This window comes from Larus michahellis, chromosome 8 (assembly GCF_964199755.1).
Source record: "Larus michahellis chromosome 8, bLarMic1.1, whole genome shotgun sequence".
Lineage (NCBI taxonomy): Eukaryota > Metazoa > Chordata > Aves > Charadriiformes > Laridae > Larus > Larus michahellis.
Window position 1 is genome coordinate 30,379,959 of NC_133903.1, and position 27,852 is coordinate 30,407,810.

The following is a 27,852-nucleotide window of genomic DNA, read 5'->3' on the forward strand; positions in this document are numbered from 1 at the left end:
AAGAATGCAGCCAGACTTCATTTTCACTATTGACACTTAGATGGAAACAGGAGGTTTTCATAATGGATTTTCAAATTTGAAAGTCAAATGCATCCATAATTTGACAGAGGCTGGCTCGCTGAGCTTCAGGGCATGCTGAAGCACAATCACACACACTGTTTGCTTTCTCAAATTTTCCAGGGAGGCAAAGGTTGGCCTCACAGAGAAGACAGGTTAAAGGGCGACCTCTGCTTCGAATGGGACAGGCAATTTTATCATAGATACTATGCCCTTACCCTCAGTTCTTTCAGCATATATTATTCTCAGCATCTGTATACAATATAGCACAAGACTTTAAAATCCTAGGATCCTGGAATAAAGTTCATTTTTCCTCTCCATAGCTAAGGGCAGGTTCCCCAAGGAGAAACGGGAGTTTCTAAAATCTTTCTAAAATCTGCGTGTTAGCTCGCAGCAGTTGCAAATCCACAGGACTCAAACGTATAAATTAGCTACTGTGTCTTTAGGACCAGCAGGATGATGTGAGTCTAATCGTTGCATTTTATCTGAATGGAAGACCAAATTATACATCCCAGCCCACGGAAATCCACAAAGTCAACAGCAGAAAACTTCATGTTCAGTAAAAGCCACCCATTGTCAAATGTAACAAAATAGGAGAAAAGCATACGTTAGGACTGAATTTCTGGCTATGAAACATTCTCTGAAGCTGACTTCTTACAATGCAGTTTTTCCTGCAGGATGCAGATGGTGTCAAGAGTGCAGTGAGTTGTAACCTGCCTCACTCACGTTCTCTGAATAAATTCAAACTATTGCTAGAACTGACTTGTGCAGCACAGCAAACTACTGCTATGCAAGAACGTAAAAGCCAGGCACTGTAATCATTTGCTGCCTGAAAGTAATATATCACCCCAAATACAATTAACACAACACAGGCTTACTACCAACAAAAGCAAAACACAACTTAGATATTTTTATTCCTAGCACATTGAGTGTTCACACAAAGAAAGAACAAAAGATCTGATTTACATTTGGCCTAGTCACTTTAGTGAAAATTTGTCTGCAGAATTTGAGAAGTCCTTAAATGCTCATTGCAGATGTTGGCTTGTAGGACCAGAAATTCATATCCATAATAATACGTTTCCCTGAAGCTCTATGATTTAAGTGCCATGATGGCACCAAAGTAGAAATTTACAACATGAAATTCTGGCCCTATTGAAGTTGGTGAAGGCTTTGCCACTGATTTCCACAGGGCCAGCATCACTCTCGCTCTAACAAATAATAACCAGAATCACCTTTTAATATCTATTTTTTTACTGCAATATACTGTAAGATATTGTACGTGCGCTGCATTAAATGTAATTGGCAAACTTTGATATCAGGACACATTTGTGCTTTGAAACAAATAGAGAAAGTAGTGAGAGGGAATGCTAGTGGCCTTCTACATTTCCTAAGTGAATCAAACTTTAAACCATGCCTTCCTTAAGAACAATAATTACATTCTTAGCCTAAAATAATGACACTGTCCATAATAAGCCTGCAGAGATGTCATCAAAGGGTCACTGGCAGAATGTTCCAGGACAAGGACATCTACTGCTTAATCACTGCAAGTTGCGTGAGGATTCTGACCCTGACCACACAAGAGTGGTTCGATCTGGAGCAGCATTAACAGGCTGAAGTAAATTGGAATGGATTTGTTTTCTTCAATGATTTCACTTTATTACCTTTCAAATTAAGCTAGCTATTCAAGTAATCCTAGACACAACCTCAAGGTCTGAATACTGCATGGCAAAACAGATGCGAGCTCTGAGACAGAGAGCTGTTTCAGTGCCAGGCTTACAGGGGACCTGCCGTGGCAGCCAGACGCCTACCTCCCTGCTGGCAGAGCACCCTACACCAACTAACTTGGATTTTGCAGCCGTGCTCCACTGGGGTTTTAGAACAGATCAAGCAGACTGGATATCACAGATGTTAAAGGGCAGAAATCAAAGGGGTTGATAGAGCAACAGACTCATTCTGCCTCTTGGAACTGGGAAAAATGGAAGGAAGGTTCAGCGCCAACTGGAGACTCCAGCGTGCTTCAGCAGAGCTCAAGCTGCCATACCCTTTTCACAGAAGCACGGCAACTTGTTCTCAGTACCCGCTGCACAGACCTTTCAGCTCTGAACACGCTCCCAAAACCAACCTAAAACAGCCCAATGTAGACACAGCCTGCAAAGATGTAGCTTCTGAGTGCTGGGCCATTTGGGGACAGCAGAGGGCCCAGGTGTGAATATATACTACTGGGAACACATACCTTGTTACATTGCCAGGTATTCGTTTCTGCAATGCTAAATGACTGATGAAAACGATGGCTTCCGAAAAGTTAGGCAAAGAGAAAAAGTAAAATTAACAAGTTAACATCTCAAGAAATAAATGGTGACGAGCCCTGCCTACGAGGGATGTTGGCTGCTGAGGCCTGGCAGGGCTGGGAGACAACACTGCCTCAGTTCAAGAATTCTTTACTCACTGTCAGTTACATATTTCTTCTTCTTTAAAAATGACATTACAGATTCCCCTGGCAATGGCAAAAAATTAATTCCTCTAGACTCCCAGAGTGAAATCCCAGCTTCTTGTACGGACACAGCTGATCCAAGTACGACTTTTATTTTCTTCTATTCTCCTTTAAAAAAAGTAAAATCAAACTCCAACTGTAAATATGCAGACATGCAAGCCTTCCATGGCAAGGAAAGAAAATAAAGTTGAAGAGATGATGAGAAATTTGTTCTTACGGGTACCAAGCATCATCAGAAGATGACACAGCGCATTTCAGCTTTGCTCCCCCAGCTTGCACCTTCAGAAACCCTGGCTAAGTCCTACTATATGAGAGAGGCATGGGCAGCCCTTCCTAATGCCATATTCTAGAAAATCCAAGGAACTCAGGGCACAACATGCAGAAAACACACAAAAACCGTGTTAAATTTTGGCTCATGCACCCAGGAGAGATGATGGGTTATGTGACACCGCACACAGAGCGGAAAGCCTGTGGAAAGAGGATCCCAGAGGCATCAGGTGGGAGGGATCTCTGGAGATCCATAGTCCTGCCTCCCACTTGCAGCAGGACCATCACCAATACCAGAACCATCCACTCCCTGGGACTCTTAACTGGAGGATTCCTGTTCTTTTGTATATGGCTGTTAACAGTTTATTAAGTGCTTGGGAGTGTCTGTGTGGCAAACAGCCAGAGGAGGACAAAACCTACCGTCTCCAGGCCTTGCCTTCTAACTTGGACAAGCATACAAGCAACAGGAGTGAACAGTCCCATAGCACCGAGGAGGAAATCAGTCCCCTCTCTCAGCTCCTAATCCTCATTGAAAATGGAATTGTGGTTCAAAGAAAATTAAGTCAGCAGTTCTCAGGAGAAGGTTGAAAGGGCACCTCCCAGGCTAGGGCCCTGCTGATGGCACCCCTCGGGCTGCGCGGGAGTCCTTTCTTCTGCACTCACAAAAGAATCCAAGCAAGTCATTTAAAAGTGCCTCAGGGCAGAGCTTGTCACTAGATCAGGTTTGCCCTGTTAAAATAATAAATGAGGTAATGCATAAAACTGCCTTCGATTTGAGGATGTTTCATTCATAAAACAGAAATACCATCAGCTTTACTACGAAATAAACTTCATAGATGGTTTAAAAAAGTCCCTGCACCTCTCCAAGCTGTAGGGATTCTGTGGCACAAGACACCCTGTCCAAGGACAGCTCTGCAAGTCGAAATGAGAGCTCACAACTTCCAGGTTATTAATCCAACAGTGCAAACAGAACCTATGTACTCGTACAGGCATTCAGGTGGACTACAGCAACGTCTGCAAGTAAAGAACTACGCAAATGCTATTCCGCTTTTTGTTCTGAGCTTCCAGAAAAACTTTTATAATCAATTCTTCACTCCCTTCTACTCATCCTCAGGATATGTGGAGCCTGGTGCCAGCTATATTTGTGTTGCTAGCTGAAAGAACAGAGAACATGCCAAGCATTTAATAACAAAATTCCAGCCCTGTGACACAACCCAGTAATCCCCAAACTGGAAACTAACCTCATATTTCTATTCAGCATAAACCCCTAATCCTAACAAGAGCACCTCTGTTTTTATTTTGCCCGGACATTTTCTAAAGGTGTGTATCTCACAAATTAAGAAAGCTACCATAGACCAAGTCGAACAGGGTTGTTACCTATGTACATATGGCATCTACAGATTGGTAGAATTATGACAACACAGAAACTGCTGAAACTAGTTATGCTTCTCTGTGTGCTCTTACACAGAACTGGTTATAGCTGGATGAGCTGCTGTAGTGGCAACTACTGGTTCCCCACCACCTTGGGACCCCTCTCAGGACACTCCTATGATGAGAAAACAAATGGAGAGTTGCAGGGTCCTAGGAAAACCACGGGCTATTATCTAATATCACAACTGCAAAATAGCAAGGCAGGAGGCTCAGCAAGCCACGAACACAGGTTCAGGCCAGGGACGAATAGGCATTATAGACATGTCTAGGGACTTATCAAGATCTCTGCAAAAAGGAGGGAACAAACTCTCCCAACCCCGAGTTGGTGTTTCAGCCACTGTTTTCTTTGATCTTTTCCATCACCAGATCCCAAGCAGCTTCTCAATACTGCAGCTGTCCTGGCTTCAACACCACTCGGGCCTGCAGTACAGAAAAAGCCATCAAACACCTGGAATTCCATTTGAAAACAGCTTTTACTGTCACTAACCATGCTGCAGATGTGAAGATGTGCCTGACAAAGCTGTAGCACAACCCTGCGCTGTATCCCAGCACAGACAGCAGAATTCCTCATCTGTCTCGACTCACAAGTCACAAAGCAGAAGAAAAATTGTGCCAGTGCAGAGTCCTGTACAGCTGCAATATGTGACACATAAAACTGCAAATTCAAGTGTTTTAGTGGAAGACAGAAATAATATTATGTTAAGCTGTCAAAAATAATTTGTGCACAGGGTACATAAATTCCTACACCCAGAAGCACAAAAGGTTTATACACCTATTAAATAAATATCCAGTTAACTACTCCAATTACTGGCCTGCTACCATGCACAAGTGTTTAGCCACAGGGTTCATGCAATTTTGTGCTGTCTTGCCCTGGCACTACAATGTTTTATGCAAAGCTCTCTTTCCATTCCTAACTGTGATGGGCATATTTTGCAAAGACCATGATCTGGACATATTATCGTAAAGGATATACAGAAGCATCACTCAGTGCTAGAACAGCCTTACGGATATACACAAAAGGACAGAATTGAACAACTACTACACTTACTCTGCGAAATGACACAACATAGAATGTATCTTCCCTTCTGCGAATAGCTTCAAAAAAATCTTGATAACTCCTTGGAGAGGCATAATACACTTGCAGCTCATTCCCTGAGTTCCTGCTGAAATAAAGAAGGGGAGAAGGTAATTATTTCAGACAAGAAAGTTAACTTCAGTGAGACAATGACTTTAAAGACCCGCTTTTCAAAGGAACAGCGGCTCTTCATCAATTGAAAGAAGCATGAGGAACATTAAACACAGGTGAAAACAGTGAAACTACTGGGTATTTTTTGAAAGTTCAAGGTGCTTTAAAGGTCTTGCTGCAGGAAACTTTTCCAGGCTTGATTTTATTAATGGTTTTGAGGCTGGCAAAAACCCTCTTGCTAGCTCAACAGAAAAAAAAAAAAAAAAAAAGTTTCAAGTCAACCTAAAGTATCTGAAAAATTGTGATGACTTCTGAAAACAGATTTTAGGAAATTTTAGAATGAAATGTCATTCTGAAATAAAAAAATCAAAACTTTTAATATATTTTTAATGTTTTTTTTACTGCTAAGGATCCAATCACTCAAACTGAAAGAAGAGCAAAGTTAACTATAAATAGAGCTTTTTTCATTTACTGTCAAGTGACAACTTCACCTTCTCTCTCACCCACTTTTTTTTTTTTTTTTTTTTTGCATCTCTTTGGTCAACTCAAAGATTTGCTCTTGATTTTCACTTTAGACAGTGGAACAAAAATAAGATATTCACATAATTCTGGCTTATCTTTTTCACAATTCAATTTCATCTCACGTATATCAGATGTGAGGAAAAGACACTCTAAACTATTCTAAGCAAAAACACTGGCAAGTCATACAATCATGGTACTTATCCACTGTTTATCTTGGAAAGGTGAGAAATTCCTAGCACATATTGCTATCATGTATACTTCCCTAGTCCCGTTCAAAAATAACACATTTAATCGAATTGGAAAGCTGTACTTACACAAACCTTCAACTGGACCTTCAACCAGTCATTTTTATTCTTTCCCAATTTAATAGCGTACTGACCATTTGCAGTAGTTGTGGCCAAAACACTGACCAGGCTATCCCTCCCAAGCTGTCTTCTCCTGACCCAGATTTTAAACTATGGTGGCTAATTTAGATTATTTTGGTATGTTTCTAAAATACACATAACTACACACCCAAAACAAGGCACAAATCTATCAAGTGATTTTCTTGAGCAGCAGTAACAGTAGACCATTATTATCTCCTCTTCTACTGCTACCATAGTCCTGTCGCAATCAAAGGACTGCAGCTGCCAAGCCAGTTACCCTTTAACAGGACTGGGGGTGTAAGTCCTGAGGGACCAAGAGGCGGCAGCTCTACCTTATATATCCTCTTCAGCAAAACTATGCAAGTGAGGAATGGGATCACAGCCTTCACACACAGGAAAACAAAGACTGGAGCTAATCTGAGCTTGATTACTCATGCATAATAACATGTAGGCCCACCAAACCACCCCTGAGGTTCAGCACTGAAGTTTTACTGTGATAAAAGGCATCACACCCACGCGTTGCTCAGTAAAACACATCCTGAAAATTGAAATAGGTCCCACAGATCCGTTTGCTCGCCCACACTCCAGAAGACACAGCTAGACCTAAAAAACAGTCTGTTATAACTCTAAATCCAGCCCTGGGAGAAAATTGTTCCAAAGGACTTGGAAACCACCGGGCCTCTACAAAGCTCTCCTGGTCCACGGAATAATTCTAAAGCTGGTCCCAGATTCCAAGTGATACCAGTAGATTACCGGTATTACACCATACCTACCTTTGAGCATCTAAGGGTAACCACAATGGACTGCTCCATGAAAGGAAGGGAGGAACTTAAGATCTCAAAGCAATTGCAAAGCTACCAGTTGTTTTAGTAATACCTTACCACATTACAAGAAGGCATCGTTAAATTGTGTATCCAAAACAGCGGTGCTGAGTTTGGCCATTTATTGGGAGACAAATGAGTCTTTTTTGTTTTAAAAGTCTGAAGGGCACTCTGTTATGCATCACAGAGCACTAGGATGTTGCACATATGCTTGTTTTAAGAAGGAATGAGGTTGTGGACACAGTGCTTTACGCACCATGAACCACAAATTTAATAGTGCAAAATTTAGAAACAGGAAAATAATTGGAGAGTCCCAGTTTGATATCTGGAGCCCTAAAAACACACTTGCAGAAACCCTCATCAAAATTACCTCTAAAGAAAGCTAAACAGACTGTAGATAGCTAAGAGGTTTTAATGTTTTTCTTGAAATCATCTTACTGTTTATCTTCCTCCTCTGCTTTGACTTCATTGCATTTTTAATTTATCAATTTTCTTTTGAAATCCAGGACCAACATGACAATGTTGGCATCCTCAGTGCTACAAAGATAAATCTAGATCCTGCTAACGTCCTCCTGTTCGTGGATTCAGGTCACCAACAAGGATGTTCTAGAAGGTAAAAAGTCACTCAATTTCCAGTCACAGCACTGGTATTAGAAATTAAATGCCTTGACTGTATACTCCACAGGGGCAGCATCAATGACAAAACTGAATAAGCAGCACCTTTCTTGTCCGCCCAATCGATGAGGCACAAGCGCTGCAGAAAGGACCTGGGCTGGTGGCAGGCAAGCTGAATGCGAGCCAGCAGGGCATCCAGAGGGCAACTGCGTAACGGGCTGCATTACAGTCAGGGTCTGGAGCACAGGATGTACAAGGAGAGACAGGAGACAGAGGGAACTGGGCTTGTTCAGCCTGGAGAAGAGGAGGCTGAGGGGGCTCTAAGTGCAATACTCAGCTTCCTAATGGAGATTACAATGGAGATGGAGACGGTCTTTTCTAACAGAGACACAGTACACCTGAAGTTAAACCCCTTCTAAGTAGGAGGTTGGACTAGAGATCTCCAGAGAACCTTTACAACCTAAACTACCCTGTGATTCTTTGTGGAATCTATGTGTGAATCTGTGGATGCTCTGTGATGGAGCATCTAATAGCTGATGGCTCTGGGAAGAACTGGAAGTCTGTTCTATGTTCTTAGCAGTTCCAGGACAGTCACAGCATGCAGCTGCCGTGACTCACTGGTCCTGTTCATTTAAACATCATTCATCTCTGCAAAAAAAAAAAAAACCCCTCACTTCCTTCTGAGCACAGTCGATTATTCCATGCAGAGCTGCAAGATGTTGCAGACTGCTTCTAATAATCCAGATATTTTTCTTAAAGAGTAATGCAAGCATGTATATTAAACTGCCTTATGCCATGAAGCTTGTTCGGCCAGTCTTCAATTAAAACAAATATCCTTCATCTGCCTGGAGAACTAAAAAAAGCTTTTTCTTTTTTCTTGTAAGTTAAGACATATCAAAATTTAGCAGACTGGTTTCCATAACGTTTTCCTGCAGCTTGCTGTTTTCTCCCAGGATGATCCTGCTTTCAAAACAGCAATGCAAACAGCAGGGTCACAGATGTCTTACTTTCAATGGCAACATTTCAGGTGTTCTTCTCAACAAGAAGTCCCCTTTATACTGCATTTTGCTCTTATACTCCTCTTTGGCACTTCAAAACAGAGAACCTTCCAAACAGTGTCACATATAACTCAGGAGAGAGAATTTTTGTTTCCTTAAGCTTTTCTCTCCAGTTTTTCGTGTTGCCAGGGAAGAGGGCCAGGATAGGTGGGGGTGGGGGAAATCAGGAAGCTCTGGATTAGTGTGTTCTAATAATCATCAAGGAAAACCAGGAGATGGAGACAAACCATGCAAATGGGATGCAATGATACTTTAACTTTGTCATAATAATTTGGTGCTAGCTATAATGGCTCTACTCTTGAAGATGGTGAGAGAAACCTTTCCCTTACCAGGCTCATGTCCCTTTGAAACCTTCTTACAAACTGATGTTGTTCCCCCAGACAGTTCCAAGACAATTCCCTCTTTTTTTTTCCCTAAAGATTCAAATCTGTTTAGGAAGGGACTCTGCGGAGTCAAGTAAAGATTTTCTTAAGACTCTTAAATCATTAGAAGCAGTTAATTTGCTCAGGGACAGAAATCAGGCCAATAAATGTAGGTAGCACCTGGCTTAAGAATACCTACAAGGTGAAACCTGGCATTTTTTACCATCTGTTGGTGAAAAATTAGGTTATTAAGTAGAAAGCAACAACAAAGGTGGTGTTCTGCCTTACCTGAGGCTAGTGTCTGTGTAAGGCATGGCCACTAGCTGGGAAACTGCCTTCTCACTAAGGGAGCTCTGAAAAAGGGGGAAAATAAAAAGATAACACAAAGTAAAAACAATAAGCATTTTCTTGGTTTGGCACTACATAAAACATGATGCACATCTCTAGCAAAGAGTTAATATACAACGGAGTGCAGAGGTTAATCCGTGCCCCACACAGTAAACGTGCGTTTTTCCACTGGTGAAACATGAATAACTGAAATGGCCAGCAAACAAACTGGAACCACAAAAAAGCGCAAGTGTTTTAATACAGTTAAATCTGAAGTCACAAATTCAGAGTCAGAAGGGAGGCTGGCACCATACACAAGAGTTGCGCATATTGTGTCATCCAACTGCAAAATTTGCTATCACTGATGTCCGATTTGCAGAATTCTTCTGAGGTCACACCCACTTTGTACCTCTGCCAAAATATACTACCCATAACACACTTCTGGTGTTTGAAACACTAGAAGCACCCAAACTTGCCCTACTGAAATGCTCTACCATTCTCTGTTGGCCCCACTGAGAAGGAGCTGCTTTCTCTTGAGAAAAGTGCAGTATTTCCCACATTAAGTTCAATTCCTTTTAAAGCTGTTACTATCTTTTAATCAAATTAAACACTTTGAAAATTCATGGTCTTAATTTCATCCTTGCTATCGGTATGCCATGTAGATGAAAGGGATTTTAAAAAATGGGAAGTATGAGGACAAATCTTATAATTCTGTAGTCTTACCAAAACCGTAACCCTCTAGCAAAAATCTGAAAAAATGAAATAGGAATATTTCAACAAAACCAATCAGCTGTGACCCTCAACAGTGAGACAGATGAATGTGCTGCACATTTCTTTCCACTAAGCAACTGCTTATCCTTACCCTTCCATAGCTTTACAAAGCAGCCATAAAAAGGTTAACTATTGATTTCATTTTAGAAAACACTGAATGTATTTTGATGACTGCTAAAAAACCTGAAAACTTCTAACCTAAATCCAAGAGCAAGAATGGAAGAACTCCTCTAATAACATAATAATCAACCAAACCCAGCAATTTAAAATGGGAAGTGTTGGGTACCCTAATTACAGGCACCATCACTACTTTTTCCTATAATGACAAGCACAGACAAGTATTCTTTTTGTTATGTTGTCTGAAATTATCTTGTCGTGCTATTGACTCACGAGTATAAACCTGCCTACCTGCATAACGCGTGCTTTCTGCTGTTGGTTATTTGACAGCCTTCTAGATCTTGTTCGTTCCACTTCATGTCTATGAACCCATCCTCGAAGTTCGTGATTCAGCCTAGAAAAACCCACAGCATTATCAGATCAAAGAACAGTAGTAGAATTTTTTTAATTTTAGAAAACAGTTTAACTAGCCATTATAAAAGACACTGCAGATCCCTACTTTTTTACCTTATGATAACTTACCTTTAACGTCAGAGTAAGAGAATAAAATTGCAAGCTTAAATTTATGAGGGTATGGAAATACCTATAAAGTACTGGGATCACAGATGTTTCAACATAAAGCAGATACACTACTTTCTTTTGCCCAATGAACAGTAATTCTGAAATTACTGAAGGACTAGTGATACTTAAAATCAAAAGTTGATCAGTTCAAGAGAACATATTGGTTAAGAAGGCTAAAACACAGCAAATAAATTTGAGGGAAAGAACGGACAAAGCAGAATGGAGATAAGGTTAGTGACACACTCATATCTTTGGAAAAAGCAGAGCTAGGTGTTTTCTAACAGTGAATAAAGCACATCTGCAATGTCAGGTTCAGTCTGCTTGTACCAGAAGCTGAAGAGTAGGAGACCATCTTGTACGTGTTTCAGATGGAACAGGCTTTTAGCTGGACCTGATTTCCATATTGCGAACATTTCTACATATGAAGTGATTTCTCTTTCGAGTCATGAAAAACCTCTCGGCAATCAGAAAATTGTTATTTGGTTATTGCTAAATGACCAGTGTGAAAACTGAATGAAAATCATGACTAAAAACATCAAAAGATTACAAGGATCCAAGCTGATCTCCTGTCTCTACGGTAGCAGACAATGGACAGTGCAGACACTTACAGAGGCACTGGTCACATACTGGGTAAACACTATGAATGGATAATAACATCATTCACAGCTGTCTGTCCAATAGCACTCACCCAACACACAATTTATATCTAAATTCCTAATAAAAGCTTAAATGCTCAGAAAAGGTTGTTTGCTCACCTCAGCGACTCTGTCCGGTTGATCAGGGGCTGACAGGGGGGTGGGGGTGGTGAAATGTACAACAGTGGTTCTTCTGAGACTATCATCAGTGCTTTATTATCAGATACAGAACGATCATATCTGGGGGAAAAAAGAAAAAGACACCAAGAAATCCCTTTAAATAGTTTTTCATGAACCTTGGACCAAATCCAGAGAATAAGCACTAGCATCAGCAGACCCACAAAGGTTACAGCTGCTCCCATGGGACTTCTGAAACAGGGGAATAACAATTTCTATCAAACATCCAGCGGTCTCAGTCAATTCCCCAAAGGGGTCTCATACCACTCAACACAGTGAAGACAGATGAGCATTAGCACATGTTGGATCTCTTCCCAAGCAGGCCAGATATTGAAAGAAAACGTAGTCTGTAAAATATTCCTATCTAAACTATGAGATCTCTGCATAAACAACTTACTCTTTCATTCCAGAACCATGCAAGATTTGCTACAGAAATACTAAATTTAATAGCCACTAAAACCATGTAAATGTAAAGACCATGAGCTATATGACAATGGAGCAGCCACAAACTACATTACAACGGAGTGGAGAGGATTTACATCTACAACAGTCTCCAGAAGCTAGCTTGGCTTTGATAAAAAGTGAAAAAGAGCACGTATTCCAATACAAAAATCCACAGCGCTCTCAGCAAAAAAGCAATGACTAATATTCCTTTCTCCTAGTTACCTGTACCTCCCGAGGGGCTAACTACTTATCACCAAATACCTATTATAAGTACTTCTCTTGAGAGACTATCAATATAACAGCCTTAGCCTCCTTGGTTTTGACAGACAGTTAGAGCTCCTAAACCTCAACTTCTTTCTGAAAAATCAGGCATAAGAGCTTATCAACATCTTATTCATGTTCCCCTCTCTTTCCCAGCTTTCTCTCCATCTTCATGCCTGCTCTCCTCTTTACTGCATCTAGAACTGATAAAGGAGAATAAGAGCAAAGAGCTCACAGCTTGCCAAAAAACAGGGTGAAAGAGTGAGAAAAGAAGGAGGTACACGCACTAGCGCGTCCTCCTAAGAGAATGACTCTACTACTACGTCTCGTAAGTCATGGTCTGAAACGTGCCACATAGGACACAAAGCCCTCACCATGGCTACAGTCTTAAAATGCTCTTGATTTATTGTGTTCTTTCTGCATAGCAAAATACATTCGGGCTTTCTGCACATCTGTGCCTGGCTTTGTTCAACCAGCCAAAATGCTCTACTGGAAAGGGACAATCTGATAGGATAAATCTTCTAAGGGGAAAACATGAGCTGGATTAGCCAGACTTCAGTCTGGAGACAATTATATGTTCAGTTATGCACTGAACGCTAGAGATCTAGGAAGCCTGAAAGCAACTATACAATTAAATAATGGGTAAGCATAAGGATGAACTCAGAGATTTCTAAAAACGTACAGTGCTAAGTTCAGAGTATGTTCTTAATTGTGAACTTCCCCAGTCTTCTCTTGAGCAACTAAGAAAATAAATACTACGCTTGAAAAGTAAGAAGAGATAGATAACATGACAAATACCATAACTTTGCAAGCTAAAATAAAGATCAGGGAAAAAAGCAGACAGATGAAGAACTGAAGAAGGTTATTAAAATCTCCATAACATAGTCTTGTTTATATGCTCTCTTTCACCACGCTGTCCCTAAAACCATACAATATAGCCACATGTACACTTCTGAAGCTCTAGGTATTGGGTAATCTTGGAGATAAAAGATCGTACTCATTTGAAAAGCAACTTGGTAAACTTTTTTAAATAATAAAAAAGAGAGATCAGCTTTTCAAAACACTCAGTTGCTCTATAAGAGCGGCAATGACTCTGGCCAAAAAGGTTAGCAAATGGAAGGGCAGTGAGGTCCAAAAAGCACCATTGCCCTCTGCCACTGAACTAACATTAAAAGTTTTCATCTAACCTGTTCTCGGGAATGATGTCCCCGGGTATTTTCTGAGCTGTGCTGGACTCCTGGCTAGCTGAGAACTCCAGAAGATTTCTGGTCCGGTGGCTGGAACTCGCAGTGGAATCAACTCCATTGGGATCTTTTTCGAACACACTGCAAAACACAGTAACGATAGAAAAATATATCGCATACATAAGGGTCTGCAAGACACGCTACTGTAAGGTGCTAAATACACAGGTGGATCAGTATGTGGCTGCGGCTATATTACGTAGATAAAGTTCATGTCATATCTAACAAAAACATGATGTCTTGTGTCATTATATTACTGTCATTCAAAGCATTAGTAGGCAGAAAGCAATTCTGTTCCCTTCTTTAGTTTTAATTGTTCGAAGGATTTTGATGCTTTGGTTTTCATGTTTTCATGTTCCCCCACAAGCTTCACCTGATGAAACTGAGATTGATCTGTTCGTAATCTAGATCTGCAGGCATAAGAAAATTACCTACAGTCAAATTAAAGTATCCCTGAACTTAAACTTTCATCAGCCTCAAAGCACAATTGATACAGTTTATATGAATACAATATGTAAGGAAAATACAGCTACCAAATTCTGTGCAGCTGCAAGCCTGGAATATTATGCCAGACATCTAACAAAACTGTACACAAACTTATACATGTTCAGTTCTACTTGGGTTTAGAAACATTGGCAGGGCTGACAGCCCCATCCACATAGCAGCAGCAGGCCATGGTCCCAGATACCCTGTTGTCCTTGTCTGTGCTTGCGCTCATTGAAGGACCTTCCCCTGGGGGCTGCTCAGCCAGCCAGCCATACAGCACAGGAACGTCTGCGCTGCTCTCCACGCAAAGCCAGGTAGCAGCATTTCATATGGGAGCTGGAAAAATGACCAGACAACTGCTATGCGAGATCAACTGCATCCTAGTCCAGAAGGGTGATTTGCAAGTGAGAAATCTTGAAAGCACAAAAACCAGTACTTTGAGATATCCTCTCCAGAGGCTAGCTTTGCTCTTTTGTAAACGTGGTTGCTTCCTGAAATATGGATGTATACTTACAAAATCAAGTCCTAAGCTTCTTAGCTGACAACAGCAGAGCGTCACCAGCAGCAACACAGCGAAAATACAAAAATACAAGACCCTAGCATGCTGATGAGATCTTTGCCATGCATGTTGATCACTGCCTACAGAGTCCATTTTAATTCATGCCTCACCTCTCCTGTGTAGCAGAGCATAAATTCTGCAGAGGAAGATCTCATTTTCCTATTTGTTACGTGGCATCACTTTGCAACAGGCAACAAATTCAAACGGTAATAACAGAGAAAGGCAAGAACTAGCAAGGAGGGCACTACATACTCCACAGCTAAGCAGAAGGCACGCAGACATAGATGCCTAGCAATCCCCTCTCTTTTGCCAACACATTCGCGCTTCTGTTAGCAGTAACCCAGGTCTCCCCGTGAGTAACTGTGTCACGTTCTGCATAACCGCCGGAGCCAGGGCAAACCCAGATCCAGGCTGACGTCACTTGGACTGCCTCCTCTCCTTCAGGTTTCCAGGCAGCAGCACAGAATCAGGGCAGCAGAAATGCTACAGGCTCTGTTTTCACTAGGAACAGTGAGCAGAAAAGTACTTCGACGGTCTCCTTACTGTATACGTAGTCTAGTATCCAAATGTCTCATTGCTTCTACTGCATAGCATGGAAAGCTGGACACCAGGCTATCCAATTTTACAGAAACAATCTCCACTGTCTACTGTGTCTTATGAGATCATGTTTCTTCTCTTCCAATGCAAGCATCAGCACAGCCGGCAGCATACCAAGCGCAGAACCAGAGCTCAAAACTAAGGCTGATGCTTAAAGGGATGCCACACGTCCCTGCTGGAAGTCACTCCTCTGTGAAACGTCCCTACTCTACCTAAGTTGGAGCCGTAACAGGTAAAAGTAACTGGAAGTTTATACATAAAACCAAGAATATCCATCATAAGAGCTGAAAGTTCTAACTCTCCTGCAAACTGTTTCTCCCCAGCCTGACGTGTATCAGCCATCCAGCGGGTCTGGTGTTTTATCCTGTCTTACTTCTTCCCTGTTCAAAATGACACACTGAACCAGAGAAACTTTCCATGTAATTATTTAGTTAAAGCTGACAAATATCTAATCAGTAGAATTGTAACAAATCTGCATTTTTCCATGATGGTTCTTCCTATTTGCCTTGTTCTGCAAAGGCGATTCTTGTTATTTCAGGTTCCAGCTTGGCAAGGTGACAAGTTTGAGGTGAAGTGGCCCATGCAACATATTGCTACCCCAGTTCACCCTAAACTCTGAACACAAGTAGGGAAATCCAAACCAAGTCCATCAAAGATAAAGATAAGCACCGCTCCGCAATCACAGCTAACCTTCAGGTTTTGTAATTTAGTTGTTTTAGCTGTACAGCCACTCAAAACCACACACACCTCATTTTATTATATCAGCTTTAATAGAGACGAACTGTTTATTTTCACTCTTCTTATGCTTAAAACACCTTCATCTTTTCATCAAAATTAAAATTTCACTTTTGGCAGCAGCTAAGTATGGGATGTATTGACCTGGAAGAAGATATCTTCAGCAACAAAAGACAAAGGAGGAGGCAAACAGAGTATGTTTTGCCATCCTTACAGATATAAACCATGGCTCTCACTTCTGAGAATGTGGACACCAACTTGAGGACACAATATGGTATTATTTACGGCATTCATTCCAATGCCCTTTCCTTTACCACGATTGTTACTTTCCACAAAATACTTCTTCTGAAGCAGGGCTAGCAGCAATTTCTGCCTTAAGCTACATGGGCTGTATTTACCTCTCCTTTCCCATTCATTTTTTTAGTAAAAGCTTCCTTCTCAAATATGTCTTAAAAAAAAAAAAAAAAAAAAAAAGGAAAACCCAAACAATTCCCCTTCCTTGCTTCTTTGGTTTGTGGCAATGACCCAAAACCAAAAGAACTTTCATTTCGGATGAGGAAAACCCCACTACTTAAAATACCGCCCTGCTTCCACCTTCTAGTTACTTGGGGAGTTTTGTTAGGTTTTTTACCCATCTGAATAGAAGTTGTTGTTGTTCTGTTGTACTTTCTTCTCCTTCCTTTCTCCCACAAGAGGTCACTTGTGGAGTTTGTCTGTAAATAGGGCTCCATCTTCAGGTGATAGGAGAGGACATGTAGGTAATGATGTATATATACTCCGACTTACCATTCTCAATGACATTTCCTTGCCAGGTGGGTACATGAGGGAGACACAGCATATCAGAAATATTCCTCCCTCAACATCTCAAATTGGCACGGGGGGAAAAAGCATGACTTAGGACCTTTAGCAGCTGGGATGAAGGATGGACCTCTCCTGCAAAGCTACACCTAGAAACACCTGCCCACCTGAGGCATACTGAGCTTTACAAGTGATAAGCAGAAGAGCAACAATACAAGCTGGACCAGGAGGGGTCTACAGAGCAAATCCCAACACCATGCCACTGAAGATGAAGTCAATATTGAGCATTTTAAAACATAAGGTAGAAGAGGCTAGAAACAGTGAAAAAGAAACGCAGATTATCCCATTCGGAGGGAAAAAGGCTTCTGAAAAACAGTATCTTCAGCTAAGATATCAACAGCTCCTTAAAAAAAGTGTTAATATGTCAGATGGTAAAAGTGTGGACATTTTTTTCATTTTGTTGGGCTATAAGATAAGAATTTGGAAAAGAAAGAGCACTTTGGCATGTCTCCCCTAAGCAAGTCCTACTATTTGCAGTAATTGAGTTACTACCCCACGTTTAAAGTCAAGAAAGACCAAAGCTAAAAAAAGGCTTTACTGGGAAAGACAACCAGTTAGAAATTGGAAGATGGAACCTCTTCTGTTTGGCTAAACTTACACGCATGGGGTGCCTACCAAGGCTTTGCAGCCTGCGTTTGGACATCCCAGATACCATGAGCATTAAAGGGTTTTTACACAGCCACAAACACCCTGTCCAAGCTGGCTGACCTATCAGCTTGTTTAAGATTCAAAACCAGATCCAAGGAAAAAAAGAACCACTAAATACTTCATGCAGATGTTTGTTCTGAAGCGTAGATAAATTTGATTATAGGAGGGAAAGAAAAACAACACTTCTGTCATGGTTCTTCCAGGCATTCAATGGCACCTGATATTTTAGCTGTATTTTTACTTCTTTGGTTTGAATGTCAGTTTGATAAATGTGAAAGCCGGTCTTGCCAGGACTAAATTTCAGTTGTACTTCTGGCTGAACAAACACTGTACACTTACGTTGTACAGTAATTTGTAGACAAAAGCCAATAGTGATATCATAACAAAGAGTTTTCTGGGGACAGAACCATCTCCGAATATAAGCTGGGATGCTCTGAATGGGCTAAAGTTGACATTGAAAGGAGACACCAACCGAGGACCTTGTCCTCTTCCTAAGTGATTCCAGATAAGGCTGCCACTGTGCCAAAAGCTCTCTGGAAAGTATTTCTCCTTTCTTATTCTCGATGAGGGCACCATCTGCTGACAGCAAGGCACTACCTTCCTTTCTTCTGCCAGGCTGCTCCAGAGCTACCCACTGTGAGTGCTGGGCTGGTAAGAGGAACCCAGCCTCTTTCCTCTGCTGGGGAGGATGAGGAAGGCAACCCAAATCAGAGGGACAATCTCTGTCCTTTTCTTGTGTTTTGCTTTCTTTAAAAAGCAATTTATTTCTAATAGAGCTGTTAGAAAAGAAAGGATGAAAGCAAGTATTGACAGAGCACTTATTTTTGCTTGGAAAACTACAGGTATTTGGAAGTGGGCTGACCTTTATTACCAAGGCTTGGGCAGGCCTGATGCAAGCAGCCTCCACTGCAATGTTCATTCAGGGCAAAAGCTTTGTCTTTCACTCTCAGCCCAGCAGCTGAAGGCATAGAGAAAAGGGTAAGTTATCAGTGAGTGCATCTGGCATTCTGTGCAAGCTCGGCAACTGCACCAGCAGGACAAGGCAAGTGAGCACAGCCAGGCCAAGGCACAACTCTGCCAGATGAACATGTGGCTGTCATCAGTAAAGGAAAGAGGAAGGAATCACTTCCTGCTCCTGCAGCTGTAGTTTCTAAGAAAATCAAGGGTATTCGATTTTATTCAAGCACCAACCCATCAAGAGAGGTTCTGAAAGGTCTGGGACCTGAACCCAAGTATGAATGATTCAACCTGTCCATTTCCTCTCGATTTCTCTCTCTCTTCAATGAGAAACTACAACACAAGACCAAAGGTGTGCTACAGAAGCAGCCTTCTAGCTTTGGGCCATCTCCAACACAAATGCACACTCAACTCAGCATTGAAATGTATTCTTTCAGTGTCACAAACATTAAAGCAAGTTTCCCATATTGTTAAGTGTTAAGAGCCATAAACGTCTTCTGGAGCTTCTGCTGTTTTTGATAAAATACTCAGAGAGCTCCATATTTCCTTGGCAGCCAGAAGGAACTGGCTAACATGGCACTGTTACATGCCTCTTGCTCTCATCTAATAGTTTTCACATTTCACCAGTTCCTCTCTACTAGCGTGTAAGAAATTAATAGCCCTTTGACTGTCATCATTTTTATGTATATTTGTTAGCATACTTCAGGTATACATCACATTTAAGTCTATTAACCTCCTGAAGATATATGGAAGGCTATCGAGGCTTGCAAATGGCAGAGAAACAATCCTTTTCTATCCTTCACCGAGTGCAAAAAAGACCAGGATTGGATGAACTGAGAGTAAGAAACTCACTCTGTTGTACAGACCACAATTAGTGGTTTTCTGTTCTCAGAACATCTTTTAGAGATGCTTCAAGCAGTCAGTGGAGGTTTATACAACACCATCTAACCTGCAGCTGAAGAAAACTGTGGGCCACAGGTGCAGTGTTTAATACTCCGAGTTCACCACCATTGCCTCAGCTGGAAGGTGGCAACAGCCAAGCAAGGAGCCTGGCTGGCGAGTTCCTCCGCCATCACACTGCAAGCCTTCGGTGGTTTCAACTAACCTGCCCGACTTCACACTAGAATGGAGTGAGGAAGGAGCACACACACACAATCAGGAAAATCGCTAAGGCAACAGGAAGAAAAAAAAAAAATAAACCAGATACTGTGTTTCAGTTTCTAGTCATTGCCCTTCATTTTAGGCAGGTGCCAGACACATGGCTTTAGTCTGCTCGGCACATTATTACTCAAGAGGAAATTTGGGGTGTTTTCAAACATGCCATGACACTCCTTGATCTCATGATTGAGCTCACCTGCCAGGGCAGCACAGTGCTGAGGTCCAGACCATACTGAGACCTTGGCCCAGGACTGGGTGCTGTGGGTGGGATCTGCACTGACAAACCTGAGCACCCAACATACACCGCAAAAATCGCTGCAGCAACACTGAGCACCCAACATACACCGCAAAAATCACTGCAGCAACACAACACTTGCAGTGTGTGATGTTATGGTAAAAAATTTACCTCCTTTGCACACACAGCTAATGCTCCCTTTAAGGGAACTACAAAATTATTTCTCTAACATCCCACCACCGAGGTATCCCTAGGTTCCTGCCTTCCGTAAGACAAGTCTGTTTCTTTAATCAAGGAGTCCAGCATTAAGGCTCAAACAGCAGCAAACTTGCACAAAAACACTGCTGAATGCACCAAACCTCAGAATAATCCTGCTTTCCCCACACACCAACTCAAGATTGCTCAGGTCAAGTAAGGTTTCTAAACCATACCGATACCAGTACAGGTGTGCTCAACAGATGCTGCTTTCAGCAGCCCAAATCAAGCGTGCTCCAAAATCTCAGCAGGCTACGCTAGTACTGACTAGCGGCCTGCAGACTAGGAGGAATACTAATCCGGGTGCTGGTGAAAGACTTGGCTTTTTGCTTATTTCATCCTTAGAAGCAGCAGATTGTGGTAGGATGCCGCTGAACAAACCTTGGGCAATTTCTTCATTTTTAGTAAAAGATGATTAATCTTACCACTTCTGGGTTTTTTCCTAATGTTTGTGCTACCAACCTAGGAAATGAGACACATCCTTACGTCTTTCAGGAGTCAAAAATCACTGCTTCTTCATTTGTTGCAGTCTGTGACAACAACAGACAAATGATAGTTCTCAGCTACCCAGACTGGTGTCTTTATTTGCAGATTGCTCAGTGAATCTAAATTTTAATAGATTATTCAGTTTCCAGGACAGTCCTGGAAAGTGGAGGAAAACGCATCACAACACTCTACAGAGGAGCTGCAATGAAGTCTCTACAAAGGGCCAGCAATTCTAGCACAGCTGCTGTAGGTCAGCAGGACACAAGAGATTTTGAAGCAGCAGCTTTACTTAACTCCATCAATCACCACCTTAGTCATCCTCCACCACAAATACAGCTTAAGAATTTTTGGTTACATCATCAAGCCTGTTTTCCAGTTTGAAAGGGGTTCCAGCCATACAGACGTGGCCAACTTGTAAGAAAAACCAAACATAATAAAAATATTAAAAATCAAACCCCCTGTTCCAGTCTCTTTACAGATCTGCCTTTCCTCTCTTGAACTTCATATTTTTCTTTGTTTTCTGTCCACTAAATATCTGAAGTGGTATTTAGGACACATTCTGGCTGGCTGACATCTTTGTAAATGCCCTGTTGTTAGATGATGACCACCATGGAAGCTTCATCAGACTGATCAGGGTTAAAAAAAAAAATAAAATAACTGGTTGAACATTTTTCATAGCCAAGAAAATAATGCTAGGACCACTAGCAAGTACCTGGCTTACATGCTTTGCTGCTACTGCCCCAAGAAGCAGAGATGCAGAAAACATATGTTTTGCATCTTCTGTGATCATTCTGCCTTCCCTACTTTTTATACATTAGTTGGGTTAGTTTTCTGCGAATATTTTACTATCACATGTAGGACTTGCATTAAAAAAAACAAAAAACAAAACCAAACATGCAAGGCAATTTATATTCAAATGGTAACAGGTAAGAAAAACAAAAGAAAAATATTCCCAAAATAAATACATGGGTTGTTTAGACTAGAACATGTGTTTCTTTTCCATTTGTTTCAGCATTGTTTGTGCTTGTTTAACAAATTTTCAGATCTGGTTACTACCCAGGCACAGTCTAACACAAATGTGAAATTAAACACGTAAAAGAGAGGCATCTAGGAACTGTAACAGTTTGAAGATTTTCAGATTTCGTGTTGTAAGTGATAAAAAAAATGCACAGCTAATTAGATGTTTCTTAATGCCAGAAGTCAGCAGTCTTTCAGGGGTGCCATGCCAGCTGAGAACACAGCCGTGCTGACGGACACCAGCTCTCACAGAGGGCAAGCATGGCGGCAGGAGACACTGTCTCTCAGAGATACCTGCCTCCAGATGTCGTGGTTCCAGCTCCCAGCCCTGCTGCACGCCAAGGTTTGCATGCTCACTGCCTTTTGTGCAAATACGGTGGGTTGCCAATTCCTGTCTTGTACCTCGTGGTATGTAAGACTGGGGCAAGGGGGTGACCTCTCCAAGGAACTGAATCAAAATGTACCCTTTTCCCTTCATACACCTCACCAATCATTCTTAAATAATAATAAAAGGAAGTTTTTATCGATGTTAAATCCAAATCCAAACAATTCACAAAGATTAGAGAATAGTTCATTGACACACAGATGGGAAATTCCTGGGCGCCTTTCTTCTAGTATAAAGCAAATAGATAAAATAGAAACTTACACTAACAGAATTCCTGCTAAATTACTTCTGCTTTTAATAACTGAAAGTTCCAGTTTTCTATAAAAAATATCAACAAACCTGAAAGAGTTTAGTAACATAGTACAATATAATGCAGAGTTACCATAAACTCTGTACAAACCACTTTCATGACTAGAAGATATTCAATTTACATTTATATTAAATTTATATTTAATTCAACTTACATTCTTTTCTCAGAGATAACATGGTGCCACATCCAAGCCTGAAGGATGTTCTGAAAAGCTTGCTGGCAATTAAGCAGACTGGACTAGAGCCTCCCTACAATATTTTCAAACAGATTTCTTGGGTTGATGCGCCAGCTTCTCTACCAGACATTCAGCCCTGCTCTCATATTCCCAAGTCCAATGTTACAGATTACCCACACACATACTATGTTTGTCAGCATGAAAAAATGTGTGAGCAGAATAATTTTATCTGCTAAACTTGTTTGACAAAGGCTGCCACATCCTGGATTGCTTCCCATAATCTCAGAACAACAAAACAGCACAGCCTCAGAGTTCTCCATGAAACATCACAAACATCTCACCACTTACATACACAGTCAAAAAGACTTAAGACCAATAAACAAAATTATGTGTGAATGAGTGTTAGTGCAACACACATCCATTAAAGCAGAACAAAACACGGAACTAACTACAAAGCCAACCACCCAGATGGGTTTTTTGTGGGATGCCAAGCACCCAAACACTGCACCTCTACTGACCCACTGCAGGCCAGGGAGGGTTTGCAGGACTGCCTCTCCTTCAGCTCCACATCTCCTTCCCAAAACAACCCAACCGCTTCCCTGCTTTCTCTGATTTGACAGAAACAGGCAACTAAAGAGAAAACCTATATACGTGTCCTTTTGTTTTACCTCTAGCCTTCAAAGAATCCTATCACTTCCAATTAAGAATCTGAGAAGCATCTTACAATAAGGCCAGCTCAGGGAATTTCAAAGTCTGCTACAGAATTTAGGGGGTGAATTTCCCATGATTTTGCTTTTTTTGGATGTCACTCTCTCTTTGCAATGGTTCAGTGGTTTTGAATAATGAAATATTCACTGCTAATATGTTTGAATCCTGTGCCCGAATGCTGTCACACCTCCATATGGGTGTGCAAGTGAAATGATTTCCTACATAAAAGAAATAGCCACGCTGCCACAAGGTTTCAAATCATATCTCTCTCCAGCTGACTGTTGCATAGAAATTAGGTATTCCATAGTTAGCTAATTCAGGGGAGAAAAGTACTTTTGCTGAACTATAAGCTAGCATGGATATTGTAACAAAAAGTTACTTATTTCTGTAAGAAGTTGCAGGGACTGAAAAGCATCACATATATTGGAACTTTCTGTTGTCAAGGACTAAGCAGAACAGCAATCACGACTACCACATTCATGGAGCCACCTTCCAGTGACACCTCTACAAGAGGAAGAAAATATGTATGGGAGGAGTGAAATCTTAAGTAATGGTTTGTATATCCCCGATTCTGGGCCTTCCAAAGGGTACTACACAATAAACATTCACACCACCTTGATACAGTCTAGTATTTCAATTGCAGGGCAAGAATTTATTCTGCTAGGGGGAAAAAAAAAAAAAAAAAAGAGGCAGAAAAGAGCAGTTCCTTGCAAATTTGCTATTACATTTCTCTTCACTGCCAAAATCCAATACTGATGCAGACCACATAGAATCATAGAATTGCTGAGGTTGGAAGGGACCTTTAAGATCATCAAGTCCAACCGTTAACCTATCCTGCAAAAACCACTTCTAAACCATGTCCCTAAAGTACCACATCTACCCTTTTTTTAAACACCTCCAGGGATGGTGAATCCACCACCTCCCTGGGCAGCCTATTCCAATGTTTAATAACCCTTTCAGTGAAAAAATGTTTCCTAATATCCAATCTAAACCTCCCCTGACGTAACTTGAACCTGTTTCCTCTTGTCCTATCACTTGTCACCAGGGAGAAGAGGTCAGCCCCCATCTCTCTACAACCTCCTTTCAGGTAGTTGTAGAGGGTGATAAGGTCTCCCCTCAGCCTCCTCTTCTCCAGGCTAAACAGCCCCAGCTCCCTCAGTCGTTCCTCATAAGGTTTGTCCTCCAGACCCCTCACCAGCTTTGTAGCCCTTCTCTGGACACACACCAACACCTCAATGTCCCTCTTGTAGCGAGGGGCCCAAAACTGAACGCAGTACTCGAGGTGGGGCCTCACCAGTGCCGAGTACAGGGGGATGATCACTTCCCTAGTCCGGCTCACCACATTATTCCTGATACAGGCCAGGATGCTGTTGGCCTTCTTGGCCACCTGGGCACACGGCTGGCTCATATTCAGCTGGCTGTCCACCAACACCCCCAGGTCCTTTTCTGCCGGGCTGCTTTTGAGCCACTCTGCCCCAATCCTGTAGCACTGCGTGGGGTTGTTGTGACCCAAGTGCAGGACCTGGCACTTGGCCTTGTTGAACCTCATACCATTGGTCTCAGCCCATCGGTCCAGCCTGTCCAGATCCCTCTGCAGAGCCAACCTACCCTCAAGCAGATCAACACGCCCGCCCAGTTTAGTGTCATCTGCGAACTTACTGAGGGTGCATTCGATCCCCTCATCCAGATCGTTGACAAAGATATTAAAAAGAATGGCCCCAGCCCCAAGCCCTGGGGGACACCACTTGTGACTGGGCACCAACTGGATTTAACTCCATTTACCACCACTCTCTGGTCACGACTGTCCAGCCAGTTTTTTACCCAGCGAAGAGTACACCTGTCCAGGCCATGAGCAGCCAGTTTCTCCAGGAGAATGCTGTGGGAAACGGTGTCAAAAGCTTTGCAAAAATCCAGGTAGACAACATCCACAGCTTTTCCCTCATCCACTAAGTGGGTCACCTTATCATAGAAGGAGATCAGGTTTGACAGGCATGACCTGCCCTTCACAAACCCATGCTGACTGGGCCTGATCACCCTGTTCTCCTGCACATGCCGTGTAATGGCACTGAGGAGGATCTGTTCCGTGACCTTCCCAGGCACCGAGGCACGTAGTTCAGGCACAGCAATTACACTGGCATGCTCAGCTACCACACTGGCCCAGAACAGCCAGACATCCAGGAATTTCTTTTTGCTTTATCTACTTTATTAAACATCAAACCGGTCAAGAAATTAACCCCATCACATTTCTATAGTTACCGATTATTGCAGAGATATGGACACAAACGGACCTTCCAGTCTACTTTGACAGCAGTTTCTTGCCATCAAGCTCAACACCTTACTCATTCCTGGGAATAGGGAAGCTGACACAGAAACTTTAGAGTACTGTGGTAAAAGACTTCCCACCCATCTTCTGTATGTTTCCAAGCCTCTCAAAACTAACAAGAGCTTCATGCATTCCAACTCCTCACTCTAATGTGGAGGCAACTAAAATTCCTCCCAGCTTCAGAAAGATTACTGGTTCTATTAATTCTCACCAAGTATCTCTCAAGTGAGTGGTAACATTTGCAAATGCAGATGGGATGTATAAATCAAATGCTTAATATCTGGAAGCTAATTTTTCTGCCTGATAGTCAAAAATCCCAATATAAACCCTGAATGCACTAAGAAATGGTCTACCTTGAAATCATCCATATCAAAGTAAAATTATCAGCTGTATTTCACTGCCTGAGATAAACAGTATTTGCAATAAGTGCAAATACTTCAAAAGTAATTTCAGCTTTAGCAAATTTTCTAGTATTATTAAAAATACAAACACCAACATTGTAAAAGTTTATCATAGTTAGAAACAAAGTCTTCTTCCAGATTTATCCCATTCCTTTAGTTTGACTGGGGTTTTGAGAACAAATGGAGACACTGCTGACTGGGAATCTACTGAAACATCCTCCCTTTTTGAAAAAGCGAACAGCTTCATATAAAAGGTCTTTATGTCCCACAGCCGGGTTAACTAGACAGATAGGTACAAGAAATATCCCTTTTTAGTTTCATCGCTTCCACAGATTTCTTTATAAAGTGTCTGGGAAGTAATGCAGCATTTCCTTCCTGCTCTCTGGTTTCTATGTCCCACTGATACGGTTCGAACAGGAGAGGTTTTTGATTACCACTTCAACTAATTAAGAGGAGGGAAGAACCTCTTCACCACTTCACCAGATCTAGAAGATAATATAGGGCTTACACTGTAATAAGGAAGATTGCTGCTAGACACATCTAATGGTCAGGACTGCAACGCACTGAACAGTGGTACCTCCTGCACTAGGAACTAGAAGCAGCTTAAACTCATGGCTATTGACATTAGCACAGGTATAAACAAGCAGATGAGCTCCCAAAGTCTGTGACTTTTTTTTCTAAAAGGAAAACACAGGTCTTTAATCTCTTCAGGTATAAATGGAGCAGACAAACCGCTATATGCTGCACTTAAAATGCCAAGCCAAGAGAAATTAAAAATACAAGATCTAGCTCGTGTTGACAGAAGGATTCCAAAGGAGGAACCATTATACAGCTGAGTCTTCCCCTATGCAAGGGGAGAGTTACGGACAGAATTCAGGTTTCAAGCTCAAGGCTTTAAAAAACAATACTGCCCATGTTAAAGATTCAAACAAAAATCGCAGGACAGCAAACTTGCTATGCAAAGAGGAATTCCTAGGCAGCTTACCTCAATGGACCATAATTCAACATTATGAAAGCCAGTATCACCATCACACACAGGGTCCTTCTCTTTGGAGATGATACTTTGAGCTTCTGGTTCTAGACAGAAAAAAAACAGAGGAGACATGCGATAAAAAAGGGGCACAGACGTGCAAAGGTATGTCAAAAGCTAAATATACCAAATTGTGCTTGCTTTTTAGATTTATATTTGCCTTATTATGTAAGAATACATGCCAGAACTACTTAAAAATAAAACTCTTTTATTTGTACGTTATATTCAGCTTCTATCCAGTCTATCTTCTCAGTGAAATCTTCAGAAGCACCATGAAATAAAGAATTGAAAGTCAACTAGATAATGCGACAGCTCTCCTGACCTAGAGTTGATGAACGTCCTGCTTGGAGTGGGAAGCTGGGTTAGAAACCCCCACAGGTCTTCCAGTCAACATTTCCGTGACTGGAAGACATTCTGTTCTAGTGCCTGCCACCTGAGCAACTGTCTATATAAGACGACAGATCTCCCTCACAATCTCTTACCTCTAATACTACTTCATCCAGCTGCTTCTTCAGTGTGCTGTTTTCTTTCTTGAGTTTCTCGTTCTCCAATAAGGCTGCCTCCAGCCTCGCCTCCAGTCCCAGCATGTATTCTTTCTTTTTCTTCCGTGACTGAAAGGCTGACTCCCGGTTTTTGATCATGCGCTGCTGCCTTCTCAAGACATTGACCTGGACAGACAGTACTGAGGCCTGTTAATGATCCACAAGTTAAAAGTGCCTTTATTCCATGCATAATTTCTGCTCCTCTATTTTGTCAGAAGTCTGCACAGATAGCTTCCAGCCCTCTGCTTCAAAAGAGCTGAAATGTTCAGCAGGGAGGC

General features: G+C 41.7%; 1 protein-coding gene across 6 annotated transcripts in view; it reads right to left on the reverse strand.

The window, feature by feature from the left end:
• The window catches only part of ATF6 (activating transcription factor 6), a 94,897-nt gene that overhangs the window by 43,119 nt on the left and 23,926 nt on the right, over positions 1-27,852 (reverse strand). Inside the window, exons 19-26 of one of the 6 annotated variants that reach the window (XM_074597186.1) lie at positions 27,515-27,721; positions 26,988-27,079; positions 13,656-13,793; positions 11,707-11,826; positions 10,682-10,784; positions 9,464-9,528; positions 5,295-5,409; positions 3,368-3,544 (exon numbers count right to left, since the gene is read on the reverse strand). In XM_074597186.1, coding sequence (XP_074453287.1) covers positions 3,500-3,544; positions 5,295-5,409; positions 9,464-9,528; positions 10,682-10,784; positions 11,707-11,826; positions 13,656-13,793; positions 26,988-27,079; positions 27,515-27,721 — 885 coding nt within the window. In that variant the 3' untranslated portion in view covers positions 3,368-3,499. Of the gene's footprint in view, positions 1-3,367; positions 3,545-4,527; positions 4,667-5,294; positions 5,410-9,463; positions 9,529-10,681; positions 10,785-11,706; positions 11,827-13,655; positions 13,794-26,987; positions 27,080-27,514; positions 27,722-27,852 lie in introns of those variants that run through there. The other 5 variants (XM_074597187.1, XM_074597185.1, XM_074597184.1 and 2 more) reach the window with 5 other exon arrangements.